The sequence below is a fragment of the Gallus gallus genome, chromosome 10, assembly GCF_016699485.2.
Source record: "Gallus gallus isolate bGalGal1 chromosome 10, bGalGal1.mat.broiler.GRCg7b, whole genome shotgun sequence".
Lineage (NCBI taxonomy): Eukaryota > Metazoa > Chordata > Aves > Galliformes > Phasianidae > Gallus > Gallus gallus.
Genome location: NC_052541.1, coordinates 20,315,441 through 20,340,502, shown reverse-complemented (window position 1 = coordinate 20,340,502; position 25,062 = coordinate 20,315,441). Strand labels below are relative to the sequence as shown.

Here is a 25,062-nt window from a genome sequence, read left to right as displayed (position 1 = left end):
TTCTTGCCCCTGCAGGTTTTCTCTTCTCCAGGCCAAACCACCCCAGTTCTCCAGCCTTTCCTTATACAAAAAAGGCTTCAGACCCTGAATCATTTCAGGGGCCCCAATGGACTCTTTTCAGCAGCTCCATGTCTCTCTTGCACTGAGGAGTCCTGAACTGGACACAGTAGGCCAAGTGTAGCCTCATCAGCGCTGCATCAAAATAGCCTTAATAAGCTGATGCGACTTACTAATATGACATACACTTGGTCATTTCTTTTTTCCCTGTAATTCCAGTGAATTAATCTGATTAACAAAGAAGCTTGATGACAAATGAAACTGATACAAAGTTAAGACATATGGGACTCTGGAAAGAGAAACAAGCTCTCTGCTTGCCTGTCAAGCTGGCTCAGCACAGCTCGCAGACCTGTAACCTCTAGCAAAATATCTGATCATAAGGGAACATTAAAAATAAATTACTAATAAATAACTGCACCTCGGATGGAACTCAGTTTTAACTTGCATGGAAAATAAACAACAGAATTTCACATTTCTACATTACTTAAACACACAATACCTAAATTTCCTGCATTTATATTTCAGTATCTAAAGGGAAGCTGTAAGAAGGAATGGGCTAGACTCTTTAGCAGGATCTGCTGTGATAGGAGAAGGGGAAACGATTTCAAACTTAAAGAGGGTAGATTCAGGTGGGATATAAGGAAGAAGTTTGGTGGGATTTGTTTGGGTTTTTTTTCCTTTTTTATAGTAAGGGTGGTGAGGCACTGGAACAGGTTGCCCTGAGAGATGCTGGAAGCCCTGTCCTTGGAGACGTTCTCAGTCAGGCTGGACCAGGCTCAGAGCAACTCAATCTATCTGTAGACATCCCTATTCACTGTAGGGGAGTTGGACCAGTAGGACTCTAAGGGTTCCTTCCAACACAACAGATTCTATGATTTTATGACGTTAAAGACAAACACTAGATAGTAGGAAGAAATTATTTACACATAAGGTGGTGAGATGCCAGAAAAGGTTTCCTGGAGAACATTGTGAATGGCCCATCCCTGGAGGCATTCAAGGCCAGGTCGGATGCGGCCCTGGGCAGTCTGATACAGTAGGGGGCAACCAGCCCATGGCAGGAGGATTGAAACTAGATGATCTTTAAGGTCCCTTCAAACCTAAGCCATTCGACATAGATTTTTGCTTTAATCTGGTACAACAGCTCTGCTAGAGAATTCGTCCTCGTTCACCCTTCAGCCCAGCCTTCTTTTCCCCACCTTTCTGCTTTCCAGGCAGATTTCAGAAGAAACTGGAGACGTCTGCCTAGCAAGCCTTACCTGAGTGCATGAATACAATAGATACAGCGCGGCATGTTCTTGCGATCATAGATATCTGTAGTTTCTGGGTAGAATATCTGAAGATAAAACAAAATTAACAGTCTGAATGATACATCCGCTACATAACCAAATGTCCTAACTGTGCTAAGACCAAATCTTCTGCAGTACACTAATGAAACAAAAAACAAAACTCTTTGCACTTCTCTGATGCCAGCACATCTTTCCTGCTTAAAGTCACTTTTTTTTTTTTTTAATCTTCTACCTAAACCAAGGCTCCTTTTTTCCTGCCCAAGTTCTACACACATGAAAGCGCATTCCCTTTCCTTCATGTGCCCACAAAACATCACCGAGGTCCACGTATGTTCAGGCAACAGTGTTTATTAAACTTCTCTGAGCTATCAGGCCATTCCCATACCGTAGCCAATAATTTGTATTTAAGCCATACCTGAAACCTATTTCAAATTAATTTAAAAACTTCGCTGGCAAATCTGAAGAAATTGAGAACCTACTGTTTTCTGTTACACTGCTTCTTCTAAAATAGATTTCTGATAAACTGCCACAATCTAACCGCAGCTCAGATACTGCACAATAGAACACTGAGTACAAACAACATAGCTTGGATGGTATGCAAGATTTGTGGTATGGGATAGAAGCAGCAACTACTGTGCATCTGGTCATTCTCACTCACAGCAGAATGGAAGATTTCATCAAGTTCTTAGACAGAAATTCTATACAGATGCAAATCTAGAGAATGAAAAAGTGACTATATGAACTCTACTGGTTTTAGTGCAACAGGAAATGCTCCTACAGAATGCAAAGTTATTTTTGAGATTACATACCAGTCTGCACATACAACACAGAAATTACCTTAGGGAGGCCAATCTCAGCCATGGCATTTAGCCACTGAATTACATTATCAGTGTGTCGGAAGTGGAGACCAGTTGCCTGAAATAAAAATAGGCAGAAACAAGAGGACATGCAAAATACCACAGCTGACAATAGAGACAGTGAAAAAAAAAGTGCACTCAAAGAAAAAAAGGTGTCAGAAGTCTTCTATATATACACAATTACATTGTTTATTTATAACAACACAAGTTCTTTCACAGCTGTAAGCTCAGATATGAAGCCAAGAGTCCACAGCCCTCACTCATCCAATATTCTCAAGTGAAGGAAACATTTCTCATAGAATCACAGAGTGGTTTGGGTAGGAAGAGACCTTTAAGATCATCTAGTTCCAACCCCCCTACTATAGGCAGGAACACCTCCTTCTAGACCAGGTTGCTCACAGCCCCATCCAGCCTGGCCTTGAACGATTCCAGGGAGGGGGCATCCACAACCTCACTGGGCAACCTGTGCCAGTGTCTCACTGTCCTCACAGTAAATAATTTCTTGTTGATACCTAACCTAAATCTACCCTCATCCAGTTTAAAGCCATTTCCCCTCATCCTGTCATTACATGACCTAATAAAGAGTCCCTTCCCAGCCCCTTTCAGGTACTGGAAGGCTGCTGTAAGGTCCCCCCAGAGCCTTCTCTTCCCTGGGCTAAAGAGCCCCTGTTCTCACAGTCTGTCCTCATAGAGGAGGAGGTGCAGCCCTTTGATCATCTTCGTGGTCCTCCTCTGGACCCATTTCTCAGTTAATAATAACATAAAAGAACTTTCTGCTTATTCAATCCACACCTCTGTCTGCACATTTTCCTATTTGAGTTATCTACCTAACCCAGTATCTACAGCCAGCAGCTCTCACCTTATATCTAGTCTGTTCCCTATCATAGATTTTCTTCACAGAAACCACTTTGGGGGAGAAAAAGTTTCCAAGTTTGGCCAAGTAGACACCATTTCTCAGTCCTTCTTCCAGTTCGGTTGTGGGAGGAAGCTCCTCATTCAGACAGGCCTCCATCCATCTGAAGTGCAAGAAGAACAAAGTATAATTCCAATTTGTGAACATAACCCCATGCTAAGTTCCATGATGCTACTGCTACATCACTCTTCAGCACAGTATTTACTTAGCATTAGAGGCTGAACATCAGTACAGCGCTATCAGACAATCTGTGTCATTAAGATATTCGTTAGTAGTGCTTCAGAAAAACATATTAAGTACAGAGCCCAGCAGTCAGTGCCTCAGAAACTAAGATACCATCTCACCATCATATTCTTCCTCCAGCCCACGATTTAGCTGCTGCTGGTCTACATATAGTAGCCAACCTGCCTTTGTAACTCACTTATATTTTCTTCTCAAGTATAGGTTCATCTCACAAGTATCTCTTTATTCAGCTTTCAGAAAAGATTTGGTAGCTATTTCTAGACTCTGTACTGCCGATTCAAGCTCATCTAGCTGACCTCTTACAATGTAGTCAAGTCTACGCTCCCAGCCTATATATTTTACCCCACCCTAATATACATTTCAAAATCAGAAAAGGAACACGCACTTCTGTGGTCTGACTTTCAGTGACAGAACTTTGACTTTCCTCATAACAACAGACTTTTCCGTATCTTATTTCCTTCCGTTTCATTTAATGGTGCTATTATAGTTCCTTCTGACAGTTAGTGTTGGAAGGATCTTAAAAGCCCCACAGTTCCAAACCCCCTGCCATCCACTTAATCAGGCTGCCCGGGGCCCCATTCAACGTGGTCTTGAACACCTCTGAGGATGGGGCAATCACAAACTCTCTGGGCAGCCTGTGCCAGGGTCTCAATACCCCCTGACCAAATAATTTATTTCTAATACCTAACCTGAATTTGCCCATTTTAGTTTAAAGCCATCCCTCCTTGTCCTATCACTATTAGACCGTGTAAAAAGTCTCTCTCCCTCCTACTTACAAAGCCCCCTTCAAGTACTGGAACATCACAACAAGGTCTCCCCTCCCTAGAGCCCTCTCCAAGAGAAACAAGCCCAACTCCCTCAGTCTTTCTTCACAGGAGAGGTACTCCAGCCATCTGATCATCTTCACGGCACTCCTCTGGATCTGCTCCAACAGCTCCATGCCTTTCATGTGCTGAGGACCCCAGGCCTAGATGCAGTACCCCAGATGGGGTCTCATGAGGGCACAGTAGAGGGTGATGATCTCCCTCACCCTGCTGTCATCCCTCTCAATGCAGTTCAGGTCTTTCAGGCTGCAAGCACACACTGCTGGCTCATGTCAAGCCCTTAATCCACCAGAAACCCCATGACCTTCTTTGCGGTAGAAAGTCAAAATTATCTCAATGTATTAATCAAAGGTCAGGAAAAAAAAAATCTGGCAGTATTTTACATGCTTATAAAAACAGAATATATTCCATAAACATAGAACAGGGACCCAATTTCAGAAGCACATCTTCAAGTAAAGAGATGGCAACCCAGCACAACTCTGCCATTTGACATCATTACAAAAACGTAGATACCACGTTATAACGTATGATGCTAGCACTTCTGTCAGGGTACACAGAACAACCCTTGGGCTCTTACAAATGTGTACATCAATGCCCCAGTTCAAAAGCTTTCCTCTGTTTTGGCACTGCGCTTCCAAAATGACATGGAGGTGAGAAAAGTCAGAACAATACAGGGAAAAAGGACCATAGATCTAGTAAACAGAACCCACAGAGAAATATGAAAGTTCTGGGTTTTCAGTTTAAGAGAAGAAAAGTCAGGTTACAAATAAAAGTGTGCAAAGGGCTGCAGATAAAAGAAAGAGAATAATCTGTTCTTCATGTCCATCAGCAGGTAGTAAGGTAATACTACACCAAGACAAATACAAGTTAGGTAATAGTAGGAACCTTTCAGTGCCGAGAATACCACACCACTAGAGCAGGGAAGTCCTTGTCACAAAAAAAAAAAAAAAAAAAAAAAGCACCAAACTTTAAGAGCACGTTAGATAAGCATAACAGGAACTTTTCCTAGGCATAGATATTTTTACTTCCTTCAGACAGAAAAACAGTCCGGAGGACCACAGAGTTGAGTCCTTTGGTGTCTGTTCTAAAATGAATCTATCCAGTCACTCAGAAACACACAGGAAAGGCAAGCTGCATCCAAATTATTCCTCTTACAAAATATCATGACTTGAAAAGTTCCAGGCATTTGAAACACCTTTATTCTTACCTCTTTGCTTCCTCCAGATGACAAAGGTATTCATAGGCTACATTCTGGCGTCGTCTTTCATCCATTTCCTCTGCAGTTAATCTCTCATTATCCAAGACAGCTACAAATAGTCAAATAAATACTCTCAGACAGAAGAAGACTGAACATCTACAGCAACTGGACAGATCGATACAACGAGAAAGGCGTTACAACAAAGGTGTGACAACAGAAGGACTGGCACAATACAGAGGTGCCGTAATGGAAGGAAGAAGATCGCTCGCCCATATCAGAAGATTCCAGGTTCATGGGAAAAAGCTGCACCCAGGAGGGATCTCCAGAAAGAGCTCCTTCCCCAGTAGCAGTCAGCCCTTAAATGGGGTCTAAGAGAGGTGCAGCCAAGCTCCACCCCTTCCCACCCCACAGCTGCACTGCCTTCACCTGTGCTCCCAGGGCTGACCGGTCCTTTCCCCGGGGTGCTCAATCAGTGGGTCAGCTGTAACTCAGCCGCTCCCATATAACATTAAAAATCACATCCAACCTTCTTCACAGGAACTCACCACAGATGTAGTTGGTCTCAGAAAAATGAAGAAACAAATATAAACGTTCTTTGCAGGTAACAAGAGACATGGCATCCTTACCCTTCCATCCTTATTGCATAAGTTTACCGTCTTCCCTCTCTGATTTCTCAATTTGACTTTGGCTCAACTTTGCCTCATCTTCCAATTTCTCTGAGACAATCCATTAATTTCTTACTTCCTTCGAGCTCTGCCTTTCTCCTCCTCAGAAGCACATCAGTGACACATCTTTCTCCACCAACCCACTGATTTCGGCAGTCAAATATTAAAAGACCACTGCATATTTTCACAGTGTAATTTCTTCTATACTGTGGTATTTCATCCCTAAAATGTCAGAAATGCTCCTCTCATCACCTGGAGGGTAATAATTTAGATCAACAACCTGCGTATCGTCTTCGGATCAAACTCCTACAGTTATATGCCTAAATCCTCCCGATCTCTGTGTGTTCAAACACTCTTCCTGCTTACTGCTAAGTACCTCCTCCATGCTCTCATGTTGAAAAAGCAGTATTTATTTCTTAAGGTTTTATGGGTTAGCGTGACAAATAGGAAACACCTCGGACTGTCGTTAGTCAAAGGTTAGGTTATACCTGAAATACTGGCACCAAACAAAAACAGCAGATGAGGGATCAACTGCAGCATTTGGGATCAAGCAAGGCCCTGGTAAGAAGTTCCAGGACGTCTCAGAAACCCGTCTGGGTACCCACACGCATCTTTCCCATTACTTCAGCCTTTCCCGAAGTTACAGGAGCTGAAAACGGCTCCGCACCACGCCGTAACGTGCAGGAGCGAGGAGGAGCGCTGCCGCCTCCGCCCCTCCCGCAGACCCCACCTGCGGCCGCGCCCCGTCCGTCGCTTTCGCCATCTCCCATCCGCCGCACAGCGTTTGCTGCGTCTTTGCTCATTTTTGACGTGACGTCTTGCACAAGAGACCGTAAGCCACAGAAACACCGAACCTCCCTCTCCAAAGCAAGCATATTTTCGAGGAGATGAAGGCGCTCCACTTGAATGCATCCGATCGATTCGGATGGTAGGTGAGGTACCGCTGCCGAAACAGCAGGGAGGCGGCCGCATCGGCCTGCCACGGCAGCGGCCCGCCGCGCCCTTCTCCCGCCGAGATTGCTCCACCAGCGCAGCCCCCGCCCCGCCGCGCTCCCCTCCCCGCGGCGGACATGTTGGGCGAGGCGCGCAGCGCGCCCGCGGCACACGCGAACGATCCTCGCGCGGGAGGCGAATGACGCCCCCGCCCGCCTTCTCCTGGCGCTCTTCTCTACCGCCCGCGGAAGACCCGTCGAGCTCGGCCGAGTTCGCGCGACCCCCGGCACCCATCTCGCGGGACGCTCGCCGCGCCGGCCCGGGGAACGAGGCTCCCCCACTCCCCCCGCGCCTGAGCCTTTCGCGCCCAGCAGCGGTCCCGGGAAGGGACGGACCGCGCAGGCCAGGCTGGGCGTCGCCGATCAAGATGTCTCCTGGCGGCGGCGCCGATTCCCAGAGCCGAGCCCGAGCCTCCCGGTACTCACAGCCGTAGTGCGGCCGGGACATGCCCAGCCCGTCCATCTCCTCCGCCGCCATAGCGCTGCGCTGGTCCGGGGCCGGCCGAGAGCTGGGCGCGGCTGTTCCTCTTCCTGCAGTACCGGGTGTGGCGGGGGAGGAGCCGCGCCGCTCGTTCCGTTGCCGGCTCCATCCGCCGGGGTTCGGTTGGGAAGCCGCCTCTGTTCTGCTCCGCCCGCCCCGCGCGTATCGCTGGGCAACAACGTCACCGTCCGACCCCCGTTCAGCCTTCGCTATGCATCCAAGTCTTACGAACGCTCAAAGTTCTACAGTTAACAGAGAACGGAATGCCGGCTGTCCATTATTCAGAGGAAAGGAAAGCTGTGATAATACAAAGCCATGTGCAAATAAGGCTTTAAGAATATAGAAGCTCAACACCAAAGGACTGAAAGATGGAAACGTATCATTATTACAGAGTCCAGCTTTGCAAACCAGATGGAAGGACTGCCGTTAATGTTGCAAATGCACAAATCTGTGTGCATTTCTCCTTAAAAAAAAAAAAAAAGCATTAAAAAAAACAAACACACAAAAATGCAGCAGCGTTGCTCAGAACTACAGAATGATCTTCATGTGAAGAGAAACTACTTAAATTACGACTTCACAGTTGGCAAAAGTTGAACTACAGAATGATCTTCATGTGAAGAGAAACTACTTAAATTACGACTTCACAGTTGGCAAAAGTTGACAAAAGGTACCCAGGAGGAGAAAATGAGACCAAAGAAATGATTTCTTCATTTCTACTCATAAAACAGAAAACAGGTAGTCAAAATTTAAGCAAACAGAAAAATTAAGCAGTTTTTAACCAGATAGAAGGAAGTGTAATTTAGAAGCCCTAAAGAACAGACTCAAAAAATGGATCACATAAATTCAGAGGTTGATCAAAGGCAGCTGAATGCTCAGGAGGGGTCACAGCACTGAGTGAGGAGGGACCCTTTTCCTTCTTTGTACTCTCTGCCACCTCAGCTGAGCAGTGGCGCACACAGGGCCCGGGCTTTGATTCACTTAACCTGGTTTTGTTAAGAATGCACACAACAACCCTGAGGAAAAACGAATTTTCCTACTAAGTCATGTTAGAAGAGAAAAGTGAATATAACCAATGGACTGTATTATTGAGAATAGACTCTGCCAAGAATTTTGGAAGACTTCAACACCCGAGAACTCTGTCAAAACTCACGTTTTTATTATAAACAGTTACAGCTCTAATGATTAACACTTATGTTACTGTACATGTGACCACTTTGCAGTTATGTGCAGCTATGAAACGAGAAGACATTTTAAGCAATGTTTATATGCGGACTGTGGCATGCAGAACTGGTTACGTTCCCCTGAAAATGCTGTAATGTTTGCACAGTCCTACAATCCTTCCTCAAACAGGCACAAATATCTCACAGTTACCCTCTTCTGTAAGGTTTGTTATTTCACATAATGGCAGTTTCTGGATGAAACTCTCTAAGGTTACACACTTCAGCGGTCACTCCACTCCTTTACGATTTCTGGTCTCTTACTGTCACCACTGACTGAAGTTTGTTGGGGTTTCTGTTTAATCTGTTACTTCTCCTGGCTGGTTTGTTGTTGGTGTTCTCTAAGGTGCTGATCAGCCAGGTAGCCTCACAAAGTATGTTACAAAATTTCAGCTTTCAATTCCATTCAGAAAAGAAAAAATAAGTACTTGGCGCTTGGCCTCAACCACCAGTGCTGTGCTGGGAAAACGAGCTCCAAAATTCAGGCCTTTACTTAAACTGCAGTTATGTTCTTGTGAAGCTGTTTACTGGCCAATTCCTCTATAAGAAAGATGATTTTTGTGAGCCATCCAGGAAAAAAAAAATGCATTTTTAGACAACGTGAAAGGCTGGAACTGCAATTCCATGATCACCTGGAGATACTACAGGCTACGGCTTACATAACACCTTAAACATTTTCTATCCCCTTCCAAGCAGTACAGTCTGTGCAGTTACCTCATTTGTCTTCTAAAGCGTTATCAGGTCTCACATTACAAAAAAGGTTGGGAAATAATAGCCTATTCAAACAACCTTCTGCTTGGGAACATCTCACACGTTCTGATTTCTGGCAAAACAATGTCTGAAGACAGAGTAGAATGTGCTCTAGGTCCCATCTAGCTCTAAGAATTTCATGTCATCACTTATTCTCTCTGTAGCACACATGAAATTCTCAGACAGATGAAATAAAACATGTTTAGTCCCACTCTACATCTTAACACCCTTCATTCATTGAATCATAGAATATCCCAAGTTGGAAGAGATCCATAATGATCATGGAGCCCAGCTCCTGGATCTACACAGGACCACCCAAAAAATCAGACCATATATCTGAGAGCATTGTCCAGACACTTCTTGAACTCCAGCAAGCCATAACCACTGCCCTGGGGAGGCAGTTCCAGTGCCCGACGACCCACTGGTGAAGAACCCTTTGCTGATATGCAATTGGAATCTCCCCTGTCACAGCTCCATGCTGTTCCCTCAGGTTCTATCATTGGTCACCAGACAGAGGACAGCATCTGCCCTTCTGCTCCCCTTTGTCAGAAAGCCACAGGACACAATGAGGTCCCCCCTCAGTCAACTCTTTGGTCTGAACATGAGAAGGATGACCCTTCTCATCCTTATGAGTCTCTTTTTTTTTTTTTTTTTTTTTTTAAATCTACTGCACTTCATTTCTTCACAGAGTTTTGGGACCTTTCCCTGCAGAACTCATTTATTCAAGATGTTTAAACCTTATCCTCTGTGTCTGCAACAGGGTTTAGATCCCTATTCAATTCTGCTGTCTTTAGCTACATTCTGTTCTATAGGCCCTTGATGCCCTGTAGAAATTTAGATGGAATTACCCTAGTGGAATAAGTCCATATATTTTACACACACATACACAAGTAAAATATGTTAATGCTTATATATAAATATATATAAACGCACTTACTACAATCATGTATCTATGCAAAACATATTTATACATCCAACAGCTGCCTGGGACACAAACCTGTGTGCACACTGTCTGCAGGACTCTCCACGGAAGCCTGAGAGGAAGCAACAGAAAAGGAGGAGCCAAAATCCTGACGAGTCCTGTTATAGTCATGATCTGTGGCCATGGCGGAGCCACAGGCTGCCAGAATAGCAGACGAGCACTTACTCTTTGGAGGCAAATGAGCAATCTCACCACTCCAAGCGACTATCATGAAAACTTCTCCTTTCAACACCAGGACAGCACAACATGAGCAAGCTGGTAAGAAGGCTTCTTGAGCTGCAAAACCGCATGCTTGTCCCCAAGCATCAGATACCATTTCTTTCATCTGAAGCACCTGTATGGCCTGGAAGCTACACAGCTACCTGGAAAAATACCATAACATTGCTCAACCTGAGATTCACCTTGTCAGTGGTGTAGACTAATTGTTTTTTGGTTTTTTTTAACTGCTTTGTAAAGCTGTTTTGGTTCCTCTGTACTTGTTCTCATAGAATCGCTCAGGTTGGAAAAGACCTTCAAGATCATCAAGTCCAAACACAACCTAACCATCCTATCCTAGCTCTAACAACCCTCTACTAAATCATGTCCCTGAGCACCACATCCAAACAGTTTTTAAACACATTCAGGGATGGTGACTCAACCACCTCCCTGGGCAGCCCATTCCAGTGCTTAACAACCCTTTCTGTAAAGAAGTTTTTCCTGATATGCAACCTAAACCTCCCCTGGTGCAACTTGAGGCCATTTCCCCTCGTCCTGTCACCTGTCACCAGTGAGAAGAGACCAACCCCGCCCTCACTGCAATCACCTTTCAGGTACTGGAAGTGAGCAATAAGGTCTCCCCTCACCCTCCTCTTTCCCAGGCTAAACAGCTCCAGTTCCTTCAGTCGTTCCTCATAGGCCATATTCTCCAAGCCCTTCACAAGCCTTGCTGCCCTTCTTTGGGCCTGCTCCACCACCTCCGTGTCCTTTCTGTACTGAGGTGCCCAAGTAGGCTAGCTATTAATACACTTTGGGAACCAATAGCATAATTTAAGTCATAATGAGACTGCAACATTTAGCTGTAAGCAAATGAGTGAGGATGAGCCAAAGATTTACAGATAGTAAAGCAAAGACACAAAACACGCAGTCTCATCTCATTAGGCTGCAGTATCTTACCTACCACTATCCATCCGATGCGTAACGCTCACCAACAAGGAAGGAATTCCAATACCACACCTCTATTTAAACGGCTCTGATCCTCTGCCAACTCATGGACCTTACTTTCCCAAGGATCAGCCCCCTCCCCCCTCCAGCTCTGGCAAGCAGCCGTTCCTTCTGCTTCACCAACTTCACGTCCTACGCCCCCCCGCCCTGGTTGCGAGAAAGACACTTGGGGTCCTCACTTTTTTTGTGAAGGAATGCTGCTATAAGCTTCATTTTTGGCTACAGAAGACCGGTACGTTTAGATTCAAGATTTCTCCGACCGGTTACATACGTAGTAGATATTTACACAAAGAAGAGCACCAGCATGGGCAAAATGGAATCGGGCCGGGCCCAGCCGACCGCTCCCACCCGACTCGAGAGCCCGGCTGGCGGCTCCTGAGGGCTCTTCCAACAACTCCGCGCTCCCGCTCGTCCTCCCACAGCCCCGTTCTTCCCCACGCCCGGCGAGACACCGCCCCGCCAACAGCAGCAGCAGCTACAGCCACAGCCACCATCCCCACCCCCGCGGGGTGAAGAGCCGCCCACACCGTCTGTGGGTCACCGCGCAGGCGCGCCCTTCCCAGCGGCCCTTGCGCTGAGCTGCGCCGGGCGGCGCGATGATCCACGAGCTGCTGCTGGCGCTCAGCGGGTACCCGGGCGCGGCCTTTACCTGGAGCAAGCGCGGTGGGCTGCAGGTACAGCCCCTCCCCTCTTCTCCCCTTTCGCTTCTCTCCTTTCACTTCTCTTCCTTCACCGCCCTCTTTTCCTGCAGGTGTCCCAGGAATTGCCGTTCTTACACCCCAGCGAGACCAGCGTCCTGAACCGCCTCTGCCGCCTCGGCACCGACTACATCCGCTTCACCGAATTCGTGGAGCAGCACACGGGACACGTACAGCAGCAGGTGAGGCTGCCGCTCGCCGACAGGTGATAATCCGCGCTACTGCTTTTGTCACAGAGCGCCGCCGGTACAGCTCTGCGCCAGCACAGACAGACTCACCGTCCTCAGGAGGGCTCTGTAAGGATCTGTGTGGTGTAAATGAGAGGGTGCACAACTGCTGGTGTTGAAAGACATGATGGAGTGCAGAAACCTCATTCCTAGAGGAAGGGAAACATCGTGGAGGAATTTCTGGTCCCTGCGGTTCAGCAGGAGTTGATGAAGAGCGTAGGGATTGAGGAGGCATTTGTAAATACAAATGAGTATCGAATTTAATGGTGCTGCAGCATGTGCAGGCTGCTGACCATTCCCAGCTCCTGCATGCATCCACAGAAGAGCTAGACAACTCTGTTGGTTTGGTTTTGTTTTGTTTTTCCTGGGTGTTTTGTGGTTGTTGAAGGTGCATTTCAGAGTGTCGTGAGCCTTGGCTGCTGGTGTAATGTTGCAAGAAGTTCCATTACTTGTCAGACGTGTGCTGAGGACCTGCCTGTGTTGTTCTGTTTCAGGACCATCACCTATCTCAGCAAAACCAGAGTGGATTGCATGGCATTTATTTGCGAGCATTCTGCACGGGTCTTGATTCAGTGTTGCAGCCGTATCGACAGGCACTGCTTGACTTGGAACAAGAGGTAAAGGAGAGAGACTTGGGGTGAGAGGCTGTTTGCTGCTGGCACATTGTGGAAGCTTGTCATTTCTGCCGTTACTGTATTGACTAAGTGGTAGTAGCTGAAGAGACACAAGACGGTTTCCTTTCCACTTCGGGAATAGCTTTTAAATTATTCCTGTGAGATGCTATTGTAAATGACTGTTTATTTTAATAACCTGTCATTCCCCTCCACATACAATTCAGTAAGTGCCCCATCAGCCTGAGAGCCTGGTGCTGTTTCACGCTATCATGACTTCTGTTTTCAGTTGCGAAGGTTCTGATAAAATCCTCTGGGGCTTAGCAGAGGACCTCTGTTCTGTCTTGGGTCCTGTCATCATCCAGTGGTTTCATTACAAGTTACAGCCTAAATGGGACATAACGTGATATGAAACATAGAGCCAAACTTGCCTTTTACTTATCCTTATCCATGCCATATTTTAATTTTCATTAATTGCTTTGTTGTTCTTACAGTTTCTGGCTGACCCACATCTTTCCATCTCACACGTTAATTATTCCTTGGACCAGGTAATGCTGATGAACCTGTTCATGCTAATGGTTATTCTTGTCATTCTGTAACATGTCTAATGAGAATGTGAGTGGTGTAAACAAGGTTTGGTCTTTCATCTTATGTCATTTGTCCATAACATCTCCAAATTTACAGTCCTGCAATCATACTTAGAGGATCACTTGCACTTTGACACAATGCATAGGTCCTCCTCCTTTACCCTGGTATATTCCTCACAACTTCTGTTTATTCTGAACAGTTGCCTGATGACCCTTGGTCCAGGTGAGGATGGACATTGTTTCTAGTGATTTTCAGGCCACTGACAGTAGTTTCCAATTTGAATGGAAAGCATGCTAACGGTTTGCTTAAACTACTGTAATCACCTGTTGTCCACACTTACCTAAGTGTAACTTTTGACCCCCTTGCGCTGCAGTTTCAGTTACTCTTCCCATCTGTGATGGTTGTGGTGGAACAGATCAAGACTCAAAAGGTATGGTAAATTTCTAGCTAGTCTCTCTTAGCAAGTTTCCTCTTTAGCTGATTAAATATTTCCTGCCTTCATCCCAGAACTGAATGCTAGGAAAGAATCTGGTTTCACTTAATGTAAGTATTGAATGCTTTACAAATCTCTTTACACTGGATTTGACTTATTATTAGCAAGATGCATTTTATAATAACAATACACTTCAAACTACAAGATGCTGCTAGTTGGAATTTCTTTTCTGATTTTGTTTTCTTCCATGCTCACTTGAATTAAAAAAGGAAAAGGAGTAGCTAATGTTTTCGAAGTCCTCAGAGGATTAGTTTTCATCTAGGGGAAGCTTCTGAGAGAAGCTTACATAGAAGACTTCTTTCTTCCCTACAGAGTATGTTTAATCTCTCTTTCTGTCAGACTTGTGTGGTTCTTGTTAGTTGGAAATGCAGTGTTTAAATGCCTGAAAATGTCGGTACAGATCCAAGTAATAGTCCTAGTCTAACCACTTTTTCTTTCTGTAGATTCATGGATGTCAGGTACTGGAAACTGTCCACAAACATAGCTGTGGAGGGTTGCCTCCCGTTCGCAGTGCTCTTGAAAAGTAGGTAGATGCAACAAAACCATTTCATTTGTACGTCATACCTGACATTAGTATCAAAGTGTTTTCTTACTTGTGAAAGCAGACGATGCTGCTCAAATTGGGCCTGCATGATTTAAAAGGGCAAACTGTCACAGTCTCCTTTATTTATCTAAAACAGATTCATGGCAGGAATTAAGGCTTTCTCCATATTTTGTACTTTTGAGGATCTTACTGAGGCATCGTTTAGGGCTGAAGTCTACATGAAATGTCTTGGATACAGCAGACATGTTAATTGTTTTTATTCATCGTTTAGAAAAATACATTTCACTGGGTGAATGTTGTTATGTCTGTGTGCCCTTGGGGAAAAAAGTAAGTACCACATTGCCCAGCTGATGAACTGGACTTTCCAGAATAATGTACAATGAGGTTTTGATTACTGTGTGCACTGGACCCACTATCTGTTTCTTTTGATTTCAGGATTCTGGCTGTGTGTCATGGAGTCATGTATAAGCAGCTCTCTGCCTGGATGCTGCATGGATTGCTACTAGACCAACACGAAGAGTTCTTTATCAAACAGGGCCCTTCTGGGAATGTCTGTGGCCAACCCGATGATGATGATGATGACCTAGGAATTGGAGGACTTACAGGAAAACAGCTACGAGAGCTGCAGGACCTGGTAAGACTGCAAGTTGTAGCTTGGCACCAGCTTGGTCATCAGGTACCTGAAGAGGCAATGCTAGCTTCTGCTTCAGTGCAGACGATTTAAATGACCACTCATTCTTGAGACCTGATGTACTGGATCTGGCTGGGGTGGAGTTAAATCCCCCACAGCAGCCCATAAAGGGCTGTGCTTTGCACTTTTAACATTAATATCACACTACTATTTTGTGTATTACTGAGCAGTGTTGGCTTAGTATCAAGACACTCTCCAGCCGCTCCAAAGCCAGTAGGCTGGGAGTAGGCAAGAGGTGGGGAGGAGACATTGCAAGAGCAGCTGACCTAAACCTACCAAAGGCATATTCCATAAAGTACATTTGGCAATAAAATCTGGGCAAGGAGGAGGGGCTTTTATAATGAAAATCTATGTCCTGAACAATTGCGATACTTGTTGAGGCCCTGTTTTGCAAGACATGGCTGAACATTGCTTGCTGATTGGAAGTAGAGAATAATTTTTCTCTCTGTACTTCCATCTGTCTTTTGCTTGTTTTTTCTCCTTTTTTTTTTTTTCCTCCTCTCTTTGATTAAATCATGCTTATCTCAGCTTGTGAGTGTTTTTTTTCTCTCCCCACTGTGTTTTCTCCCCCTTTTCCTTGGAAAGAGGGAGAGTGAGAGAGTGGTGTGGTGGAGTTCAGCTAGCCATTGTGAAACAATCATGTCTGATAGGATGGCAGATCAACAGAGTATCATTGCAGGCTGCAGCTGGGCATTAAGAAGAGATACATATTGGGCTCAGGTGGACAAACTTGGGGGCAGAAAGCCATATCAACAGAATATGCATAGACACAAATAATTTGAAGTGCTGTACTCATCCTGCTCTTTTCTGATTCCTTAGCCAACAGCGATCTTCAACTCTTAGTGAAGTACTACAGCATTTGAATAGTTACTGCATCAGGCTCTAGTGAGAAACAACTGCAACTCCATAAATTCATGCTCTAGTTTACTGTGAGAAAATGTTTCCTGGGCACCAGTGGTTTTAGCATGTTGCATGTAACTCCGTGAGTGCACAAAAAATCCACTGCAGTCACAATTGCATAGTCACATTGCATAAAATTAAGTGCCTTCTATAAACAATCTTTGCTGAGAGCAGATTGCACACAGGCAAAAACAAGGAAAAGCTTTAAAAGGCCATGGAAAACCCGTTACTTTTAGTGTACTTTGATATCTATTTATTACCCTTTCTATATAAACCTGGCTTTCTCAACCTTTTTCTCTCCTTGTGCTTTGTGTCTTGTTCCTGGTGTCTCTGACAGCGCTTGATTGAGGAGGAGAACATGTTGGCTCCATCTCTAAAACAGTTTTCTCTGCGAGTGGAGATGCTGCCATCGTACATTCCTGTGCGAGTTGCTGAAAAAATCTTGTTTGTGGGAGAGTCTGTACAAATGTTTGAGAATCAAAATGTTAACCTGACCAGAAAAGGTAAGGAGCATCTTTCTTATGGCCTTCTCTCAGCTGTGAAAGACTGACAAGTGTCTTCCAAAATACTGTATGAATGAATTTTTTAACAGTCACTGTTAAAATGTTCAGCTTCAGAAAATAAAAATGGCTGTGCCAGATCAGAGTGTGGTCCAAGTGCTCTGCTTCTAATTGAGTGCTAGGGAGGGATATAAGTACAGCATGAGTAAAAAATACTTTCCAAACATAAGCTACTATCTGCTTTACTCTGGAGAAATAAAGCCTTCTGAGTTTATATCCCTGTCCCTCTGAGTGCATGTGTGTATGTGTAGCAGAATGGCATCACAGAGTTAGAATGCATGCACAAGCATGAGAGATTGATTGCAATGTAGTCCCAAATGTGGCTGGGGAAGACAGATGGTCACGAGGGGGTCTCAAAGACAAAAGCGAAACAAAGACAATTCCAGCTGATTGTTCTCTTTGAGTGCCTGATAGGTTTACACTGGAAGATGCTTTCTGGAAATACACTGCAGAAAGAGAGGAGAACTGTGGATTCTTGATCTTGAACTTATCTATGTAAAAATACTCCAGTGACTAATGCCAGTGCAGATAACAAAGAACTAATTGAATTGGACTGCTTTCTTCTGTTTGTAGAAGTGAGGAGTGGTTTCAAAAATAACAAATTCCCGAGTCCAAGCAATGGAATACAACTGAAAGGGACAGAGTATGTGGAGAATCAAACCAACAGGTTAATACAGCAGAAAAGTTCAGGGTTCAATGTCTAGCTGAGTCCTAGGAAAAAGGACTGTTTGTTAACACAGAAAATGGTTTTTTTCCTTCTTTTCTTCTCTCCACTTCTTCTGTGCTTACATGCTTTTTTTTTTTTCTTTTTTTTTGTCTGATACTGCAGCACTGCTGTATCAACTGTCTAATGTGTAATAGTATTTGCAGTACCATCTTGTACTTGGTACTTCAGGGCCTCTACAAATTCACATTCCTCTTGTCTGACACGACACTGTGGTTCCTGGGCAGCCTCTCTGCCCCACTGTGCGGGAAAGGGTCTGCACTTACTTGAATAGTATTTGTTATTGTCCAGAACTTTTCTCATTGTTGCACAGGCTCCATCCTAAAAAACCAGGAGGACACTTTCGCAGCAGAACTACATCGACTCAAACAGCAGCCACTCTTTAGTTTAGTAGACTTTGAATCTGTGGTTGACTGGATACGGAGTACAGTTGCTGAGGTAAGGGTTGCAGGTAGGGTAACTATACAGGTTGAGGAGCATTTGAGTTTTGTGAATGACCAGGAGAAGGGAGGCTGTTTACTATCAATTAAAACAGGAAGGTGAAATAAGCAGGTAGCTTTTATGTTCTTATAAGGCGTAGTGTTGTGTTATTCCAATTTCTAATGATACAAAGACTTCAACTAGTACCAGTCATTTGCAGGGAATTTTAAAATACTGATTACATCACTTGTGACAACTTCAAAACTTTGCTGTGATTTCAGTATAACAGTGAGCCTTTTACTTAGAAAAATGTTTGGTGTGGGTTTTTTTTGTTTTGTTGGGAAAAAAAATCAAAACTGGAGAATAGGGGGAGCATAGAAAAGTGAGGACAAGTAGGATTGGAATGAATTCATAAGAATTTGCTTGTCTTTCTTGATGTGTCTTCATGTTTCTTACTGGTATGCATCAAGAGTATTCTAGTTAGTAGCATGGGTTGCCCACAAAGGAGTCATCTTAGTGTGCTCCTCTTTTGCTTTTATATAGCATTTTATATATGCGTATTTCAAATGTATCACAAGTATTTTAAAACAGTTACTGGATCTTACTGAATAAGTTAAGCTGTATCTGAGAAGAGATTTCTTGTTTTATTTGTTTATTCTATCTTCTCACTAGCATCTTTGGAAACTGATGGTGGAGGAATCTGACTTACTAGGACAACTGAAGGTAACGCTACCACTAGCTTGTTTATGTAAAAGTAGCTTAAAGTTGGTGGTGGGGGATTTTTTTCTTTGTTTGCTTTGTTTCTTTTTTTTTTAATAGCCCTTTCCCAGTAAATGCTTTACTGTCTTATGTTTTGTACTTTCTTCTTTTAGGTAACTATTTTCATTTCCCAAGATCTTAAGCATGAGTACAGTGATAGAACTTGGTCAGAGACAGAGTTAGAGGAGTAAATGTATGTGGTTTTGTGCTTTGCATCTTGGAGATTTATTGTTTTGCTTGCAGTGCATTGCACTGTAGACTTTCTGGCCACTGGATGAAGTTTAGAGCTCTCCAGCTGTGTTTTGAAATAGAAGAAGTTGTCCAAGTAATTAGAAGATGAGCGTTACCACTTAGAATGCTTACTTTTACTGCTCAGTTTTCCATGCACTTACATACAAAAACTTATCTAAACAGATTATAAAAGACTTTTACCTTTTGGGAAGAGGCGAGCTGTTTCAGGCCTTCATTGACACTGCACAGCACATGTTAAAAACACCACCTACGGCTGTAACAGAACATGGTGAGTGCTGATTACTCATCTACAAAATGCCCTCTGTGCTCTGGCAGGAAAATAGTTAAGTCCAATGCAGATTTCCCCATCTTATCCTCTGGCTGTTTTCATTAGTTTTCAAAGAGCAGCACTTCTAAATTACAGTATAATACACATCGGACAAAAAAATAACATCTTTCAGTAACTTTTAGATGACAGGTTTATCTCTATATTGAAGAGTGGAGTTAAAGTAGTGGAAATAGCGCTAGCCTTTTATGGAACAATGTAAATTAATAGGTGCAAAATAAGCACTATCTGCATCTTGAGTATTCTGTTAATATTTGTGTTCTCTCTCTGTCAGATGTCAATGTTGCATTTCAGCAGTCTGCTCATAAGGTACTGTTAGATGATGACAACCTTCTTCCTTTGCTTCACTTGACCATTGAGTATCATGGAAAGGAGCATAAAGGTATCTATTTGCATTTTTAGTAATGAGTTAAGAGGGATTATGACAATGACCTTGTTTTCAAATCCTATTACCCTTGTGTGGAGTTAAGAAATACTAAACCATTTTCCTTAACAGCCCTGTGCGATACCCTAGCCTGCTTTTCCTCTTCTTGTTCTGTTCTTTCCCCTTTTCATTCTTCTCTGGAAGGCTTTGCCTTGACTGAGAGGAAGAATTAACCGAGCACCTTACCTGTTTTCAGATTCTTCTCAGACTCGTGAAGGGCCTTCCCGAGAGCTTTCTCCACGTGAAGCCCCTGCATCTGGCTGGGCAGCTCTGGGCCTTTCTTACAAAGTTCAGTGGCCACTGCATATTCTCTTTACTCCTGCTGTTTTGGAGAAGTAAGTACTAGATATTGTCTTTGTCTGGAAGTTACCTGATCTCAGGCACCCAGTATTTTTTCCCCTTATAGAGAGAAAGGTAGAGCTTTAGCTTGCTCCCTGAACCTTACTCTACTTAGTCACATTGGGATTACTTGTTGCAGATAAGATCATGGCAGATCTGTCAGCAAAACAGATCTGTCAAAACTTGGCCACCTCTTTTCTAGTAGTGTTAGAATTACTTTGTATTTTTTAGATCAATAACCAATGCAATCAGATATCTCTGCGATGTGCTGTTACTTCATCTATCCTGTCTATTGGCAGGCAACTACCTACCATTTCTCTTTCCAGTCTTGCACTGTTGTGTTCTCCAGTACCTGTACCCAGAAAAGACTTCTGTCCTAAACAACTTTGGTATTTTTTGACTGTAGGTACAATGTTGTGTTCAAATACCTGCTCAGCGTGCGACGGGTCCAGGCGGAGCTACAACACTGCTGGGCTCTCCAGATGCAACGTAAACACCTGAAGTCTAACAGAACTGATGCCATCAAATGGCGCCTGAGGGACCACATGGCTTTTCTTGTGGACAATCTTCAGTATTATCTCCAGGTCAGGATTAAACAAATTTGAACTTGTATTGCTTAATCAGGAACTGATAGAAATTGATGGTGAGAGCACTGAAGTTTTAAACTATAACTTTTTCTCAAGTTCCCAGATTCAGTGCTACAATTGTACAGTTAATGGATGTGTGAATCAGTAGAATTTTAAGTATCAATGGAAATGCAAATGTTTCTGGCTCTCTAGTGCTACTAAGGAGTCATGAGAAGCCCCACTTATCCCTGAAGGTGAATCATTAAGATACCATCCTGTCTTGTTTCTTTGTCCCATGAAGTGAGCTGTGCTTTGTTCAGTGACAGTGAGTTCTTTTGGGTGGTTTTCTGTGTTTTTTTTTTTTTTTAAGTTATGATGTTTTTTTAATTGAAAGAAGCCATTTTCTCACTTTCAAATCTAAACAATAGTTAGTAGCAGCATAATTTTGCAAGAATCAAGTTGTTAATAGCTACAACAGTAGAATCGAGGGAGCCTGACTTTCTGGCTTTCTAGAGTAATGGCTTGAGTTCTTGCTCTGCAGCCTTTGCCCTGATGAGCACGTCATGCAGGCTTTTGCTCATTGCTGGTGAAAATGCATAGCTAATGGTGGTGAATGTATTGAAAAATAGTGGTTTGTAGCTGATAATGTGATTTATCAAATAGTGTTATTGTGATCTTCATTGTCATGGAAACTAGTACAGAAACAAATAGGTTGCTCAAAAAGTCATACTTTTTAGTGACTCTTAGTCACTTAGAAAGTGACTCTTTGTCTGTCTACTTAGTTAATATTCAGGGACCTGAATTCTTTTCTTCCTTATTACCATACTACTGTTGTATATAGAGCTCTATTAATGAGATAGATAGAAGGTGATGCTCAGCCTCTAATGTAAGAGTACTGATAGGGAAAGCAAATTTGTTACACAACTTCTAGCTGGTCTGAGGTCAGCTATTCCTCAAGGAAGCTGTTAATGAATATTCTTTGCATGTTCATCAGGTGGATGTACTGGAATCTCAGTTCTCACAGCTTCTCCAGCAAATAAATGCCACACGAGATTTTGAGAGTATACGACTGGCTCATGATCATTTCTTAAGTAATCTGTTGGCTCAGTCTTTCATCCTCCTGAAACCTGTAAGTACATCTTGTTTTCACATTTTTTTCTACAAGTTGTTTTGGGGATAGGTAGAAGTGTGCAGTTTTCTCCTTAAGAAAAAAGGCCTTAGAAATGCCACAGCTGCTCTAACATCTTCCTTAGTGACTACTGAAAAACACAGTATTAATATTATCTCGATTAGAAATGCTTTAATTTTCAGGTACTAAAACACAAACTTTCTTTGAGGCTGAGCTCTGTACATAATTGGTAACTTGTACTTATTATTCCATACAGGTTTTCCACTGTTTAAATGAAATTCTGGACATTTGTCATAGTTTTTGTTCTCTGGTGAGTCAGAATCTGGGACCATTAGATGAGCGTGGAGCTGCACAACTCAGTATTCTGGTGAAGGTGAATCTCTATTGATATGGTCTTGTTCATCTCCCTTGCAAACATCTAAGCTCTAACTTCACTCCTGTTCTACAGCTGTTTTAAGCTGAGATCAGACCTTCTGTGTGAATGCTTACAGTTACTTAAATTAATCAATACGTCCTGGGTAGAAAAACACCACATGCACAGAGGTGAGGTATGTGCACAGATGTACAGAAATTACAACCCTCTTGAAATACAAAGGCAGTAGATAGTCTGGTTTTACCTCTCCTTTTGGCTACCTAGCACCTACTTCTTTTGGCTGACAGGTCACCTCATAGTAGACCACAAGCAAAAATCTTTTGCAGTGATACTTTTGTCCAGGCTGCTCCATGATTAAAAAGGCTTTCCTGAACAGGTTCCCTGTAATTTGTAGGGGTTCAGTCGTCAGTCATCGCTGCTCTTCAAGATTCTCTCCAGTGTTCGAAACCATCAAATAAACTCTGACTTAGCTCAACTGCTGCTACGTCTGGATTATAACAAATATTACACACAGGCTGGAGGAACCTTGGGCAGGTAGGAATGGCTTCAGGGGCACTTGCAGACTTATCCTGAGACACTTGAAATATAAAGCATACTAAGCAATCGTAATTAAGTAATGTTCATTTCATAAGCCAGAATCACTGGAAGCAAAATGCTGCAAGGTACTATGATAGAGAAGTAACAAAACCAGACTGACTTGGCTTCTGGTTTTCATGTGTGCTTCCTCCGTTGTTTTGAGCTACCTGCTAGTTAATACTCACTGAAAAATGGTGATGTGTGTTAGTAGAGGGGAGCTCCTTCAAATTTATTGTTAATATCAATTGTTAATATCAATTGTTAATATCAATTGTTAATATCAATTGTTAATATCAATTGTTAATATCAATTGTTAATATCAATTGTTAATATCAATTGTTAATATCAATTGTTAATATCAATTGTTAATATCAATTGTTAATATCAATTGTTAATATCAATTGTTAATATCAATTGTTAATATCAATTGTTAATATCAATTGTTAATATCAATTGTTAATATCAATTGTTAATATCAATTGTTAATATCAATTGTTAATATCAATTGTTAATATCAATTGTTAATATCAATTGTTAATATCAATTGTTAATATCAATTGTTAATATCAATTGTTAATATCAATTGTTAATATCAATTGTTAATATCAATTGTTAATATCAATTGTTAATATCAATTGTTAATATCAATTGTTAATATCAATTGTTAATATCAATTGTTAATATCAATTGTTAATATCAATTGTTAATATCAATTGTTAATATCAATTGTTAATATCAATTGTTAATATCAATTGTTAATATCAATTGTTAATATCAATTGTTAATATCAATTGTTAATATCAATTGTTAATATCAATTGTTAATATCAATTGTTAATATCAATTGTTAATATCAATTGTTAATATCAATTGTTAATATCAATTGTTAATATCAATTGTTAATATCAATTGTTAATATCAATTGTTAATATCAATTGTTAATATCAATTGTTAATATCAATTGTTAATATCAATTGTTAATATCAATTGTTAATATCAATTGTTAATATCAATTGTTAATATCAATTGTTAATATTGCATCCTTCTCTTGCAGTTTTGGGGTTTGAGCACTAAGACCTTTTCTTCAAACCTGCAACCAACAGCAGAGAAAGCAGTGGAGGCTGTGCAGTTGGCTCTTGCCTAGTGAAGCACTGTCAGAAGGAACTGGCAGGAAGTGCGACCTACCTGCAACTGCCTAGTGATTACAGAAGGCTTCTCCATTTGTTCAAATGTACAAACATGCTTTCTGCAGTCTTCATATGGTCATGAATGCCTCCAGAGGCAATCAGTGCTTCTTCCAGAAGAGGGGAAAAAAAATGTCTTGGCTGTTCAGTTGGACTGCAACACTTGGCAAGCTGGAATATGGAGGAAGTAGTCTGTTCTTGACCATGAATGAAGTTTTAGCTTTCTTCAGAAATTGGACTTGTCTGTCATAAACCAGTTTATCACACATCTGCTAATCAAGAACTTACCTCTATGTAAAATAAATAACTCCAATAGCATTTTGAGGTAGACTGGAAGAGGATGAAGGAACAGAGTTTAAGAATTTTTTTCTTTTACAATACACTGTTCCACCATATCAGTATAGTTAAGTTTTACAGAGAAAGTGCATGGCATTGCTACCCCAGTCCTTAATATATTTTAACATGCTAGAATTATTCAAATCTGTTAATATTCACACTGTTCAAAGTGCAAATCTCCCTCTGCTGACAGAAAAAGGTGCTAGAACTAAAGCTAGGGAGAAACTTAAGGCTTTAACTGTAAATGCACCCTGTCTTCATCCAAGGCTATTTAGAATGCTGCTTATGACCAAAATAAATCTTTGGCATGCACTTTTTTCCCTGCACCTCAGGCTCCCAGCAGTTTATTTGTCCTAGTTCCCTTTTCCACTTTTGTATTGCCAGTCTGTGCTGAGATAGGTTAATATCTGTGTAGTCAAAACAGGAGGGAAGGAAAAAAAAAAAAAAGGCAGCCAAAACAAAACAGTACTTTGTCCTCAAAGTTCTTACCAGTTGCTTCAGCAGTATCTTGTTCCAACAAGTTGTAGCAGTACACAACATTTCATTTTTCCAAAAAACAGAAGTGGTGCTGATTCCCTGAAGTCAGTTATAGGTCCATCTTTCTGTAAATAAAGCCTACCACCTTTCCATCCCTTTGTAATTGACTTTTCATGTTGGGATCACAGACATTAGAGGAAGT

At 42.5% G+C, this 25,062-nt stretch overlaps 2 protein-coding genes across 4 annotated transcripts in view; one reads left to right on the top strand and one right to left on the bottom strand.

Moving 5' to 3' along the window:
- IQGAP3 (IQ motif containing GTPase activating protein 3) overlaps positions 1-7,539 on the bottom strand; it is a 50,498-nt gene extending 42,959 nt beyond the window's left edge. The window contains exons 1-5 of the mRNA XM_413959.8: positions 7,462-7,539; positions 5,388-5,487; positions 3,060-3,216; positions 2,181-2,258; positions 1,314-1,390 (exon numbers count right to left, since the gene is read on the bottom strand). Of these exons, the coding sequence (XP_413959.4) occupies positions 1,314-1,390; positions 2,181-2,258; positions 3,060-3,216; positions 5,388-5,487; positions 7,462-7,513 (464 nt within the window). The 5' untranslated portion in view covers positions 7,514-7,539. The remainder of the gene's footprint in view (positions 1-1,313; positions 1,391-2,180; positions 2,259-3,059; positions 3,217-5,387; positions 5,488-7,461) is intronic.
- A 4,690-nt stretch (positions 7,540-12,229) lies between these two features.
- On the top strand, positions 12,230-25,012 carry TUBGCP4 (tubulin gamma complex associated protein 4). 3 transcript variants are annotated; one of them, XM_413958.8, is made up of 18 exons: positions 12,230-12,339; positions 12,417-12,545; positions 13,085-13,207; positions 13,696-13,749; positions 14,163-14,219; positions 14,726-14,805; positions 15,262-15,460; positions 16,755-16,920; positions 18,015-18,139; positions 18,794-18,844; positions 19,295-19,400; positions 19,732-19,839; positions 20,078-20,216; positions 20,627-20,804; positions 21,781-21,915; positions 22,172-22,288; positions 22,683-22,822; positions 23,918-25,012. In XM_413958.8, exons 1-18 carry the CDS (start codon positions 12,262-12,264, stop codon positions 23,928-23,930), a joined length of 1,998 nt encoding a protein of 665 aa, XP_413958.2. In that variant the 5' UTR covers positions 12,230-12,261; the 3' UTR covers positions 23,931-25,012. The 3 variants fall into 3 exon arrangements, with proteins under 3 accessions (XP_413958.2, XP_004944057.1, XP_040562658.1); XM_004944000.5 differs by lacking the exon at positions 22,683-22,822; XM_040706724.2 differs by lacking the exon at positions 23,918-25,012 and having other exon boundaries at positions 22,665-22,826.
- Positions 25,013-25,062: the final 50 nt, after the last annotated feature.

Bases quoted from the DNA above. Each gene is read 5' to 3' on its own strand.
- TUBGCP4 (XM_413958.8), top strand. From the start codon at position 12,262: ATGATCCACGAGCTGCTGCTGGCGCTCAGCGGGTACCCGGGCGCGGCC. The intron at 12,546-13,084 runs GTGAGGCTGCCG...GTTCTGTTTCAG, and splicing joins CGGGACACGTACAGCAGCAG to GACCATCACCTATCTCAGCA. The intron at 13,750-14,162 runs GTAATGCTGATG...CTTGCGCTGCAG, and splicing joins TTAATTATTCCTTGGACCAG to TTTCAGTTACTCTTCCCATC.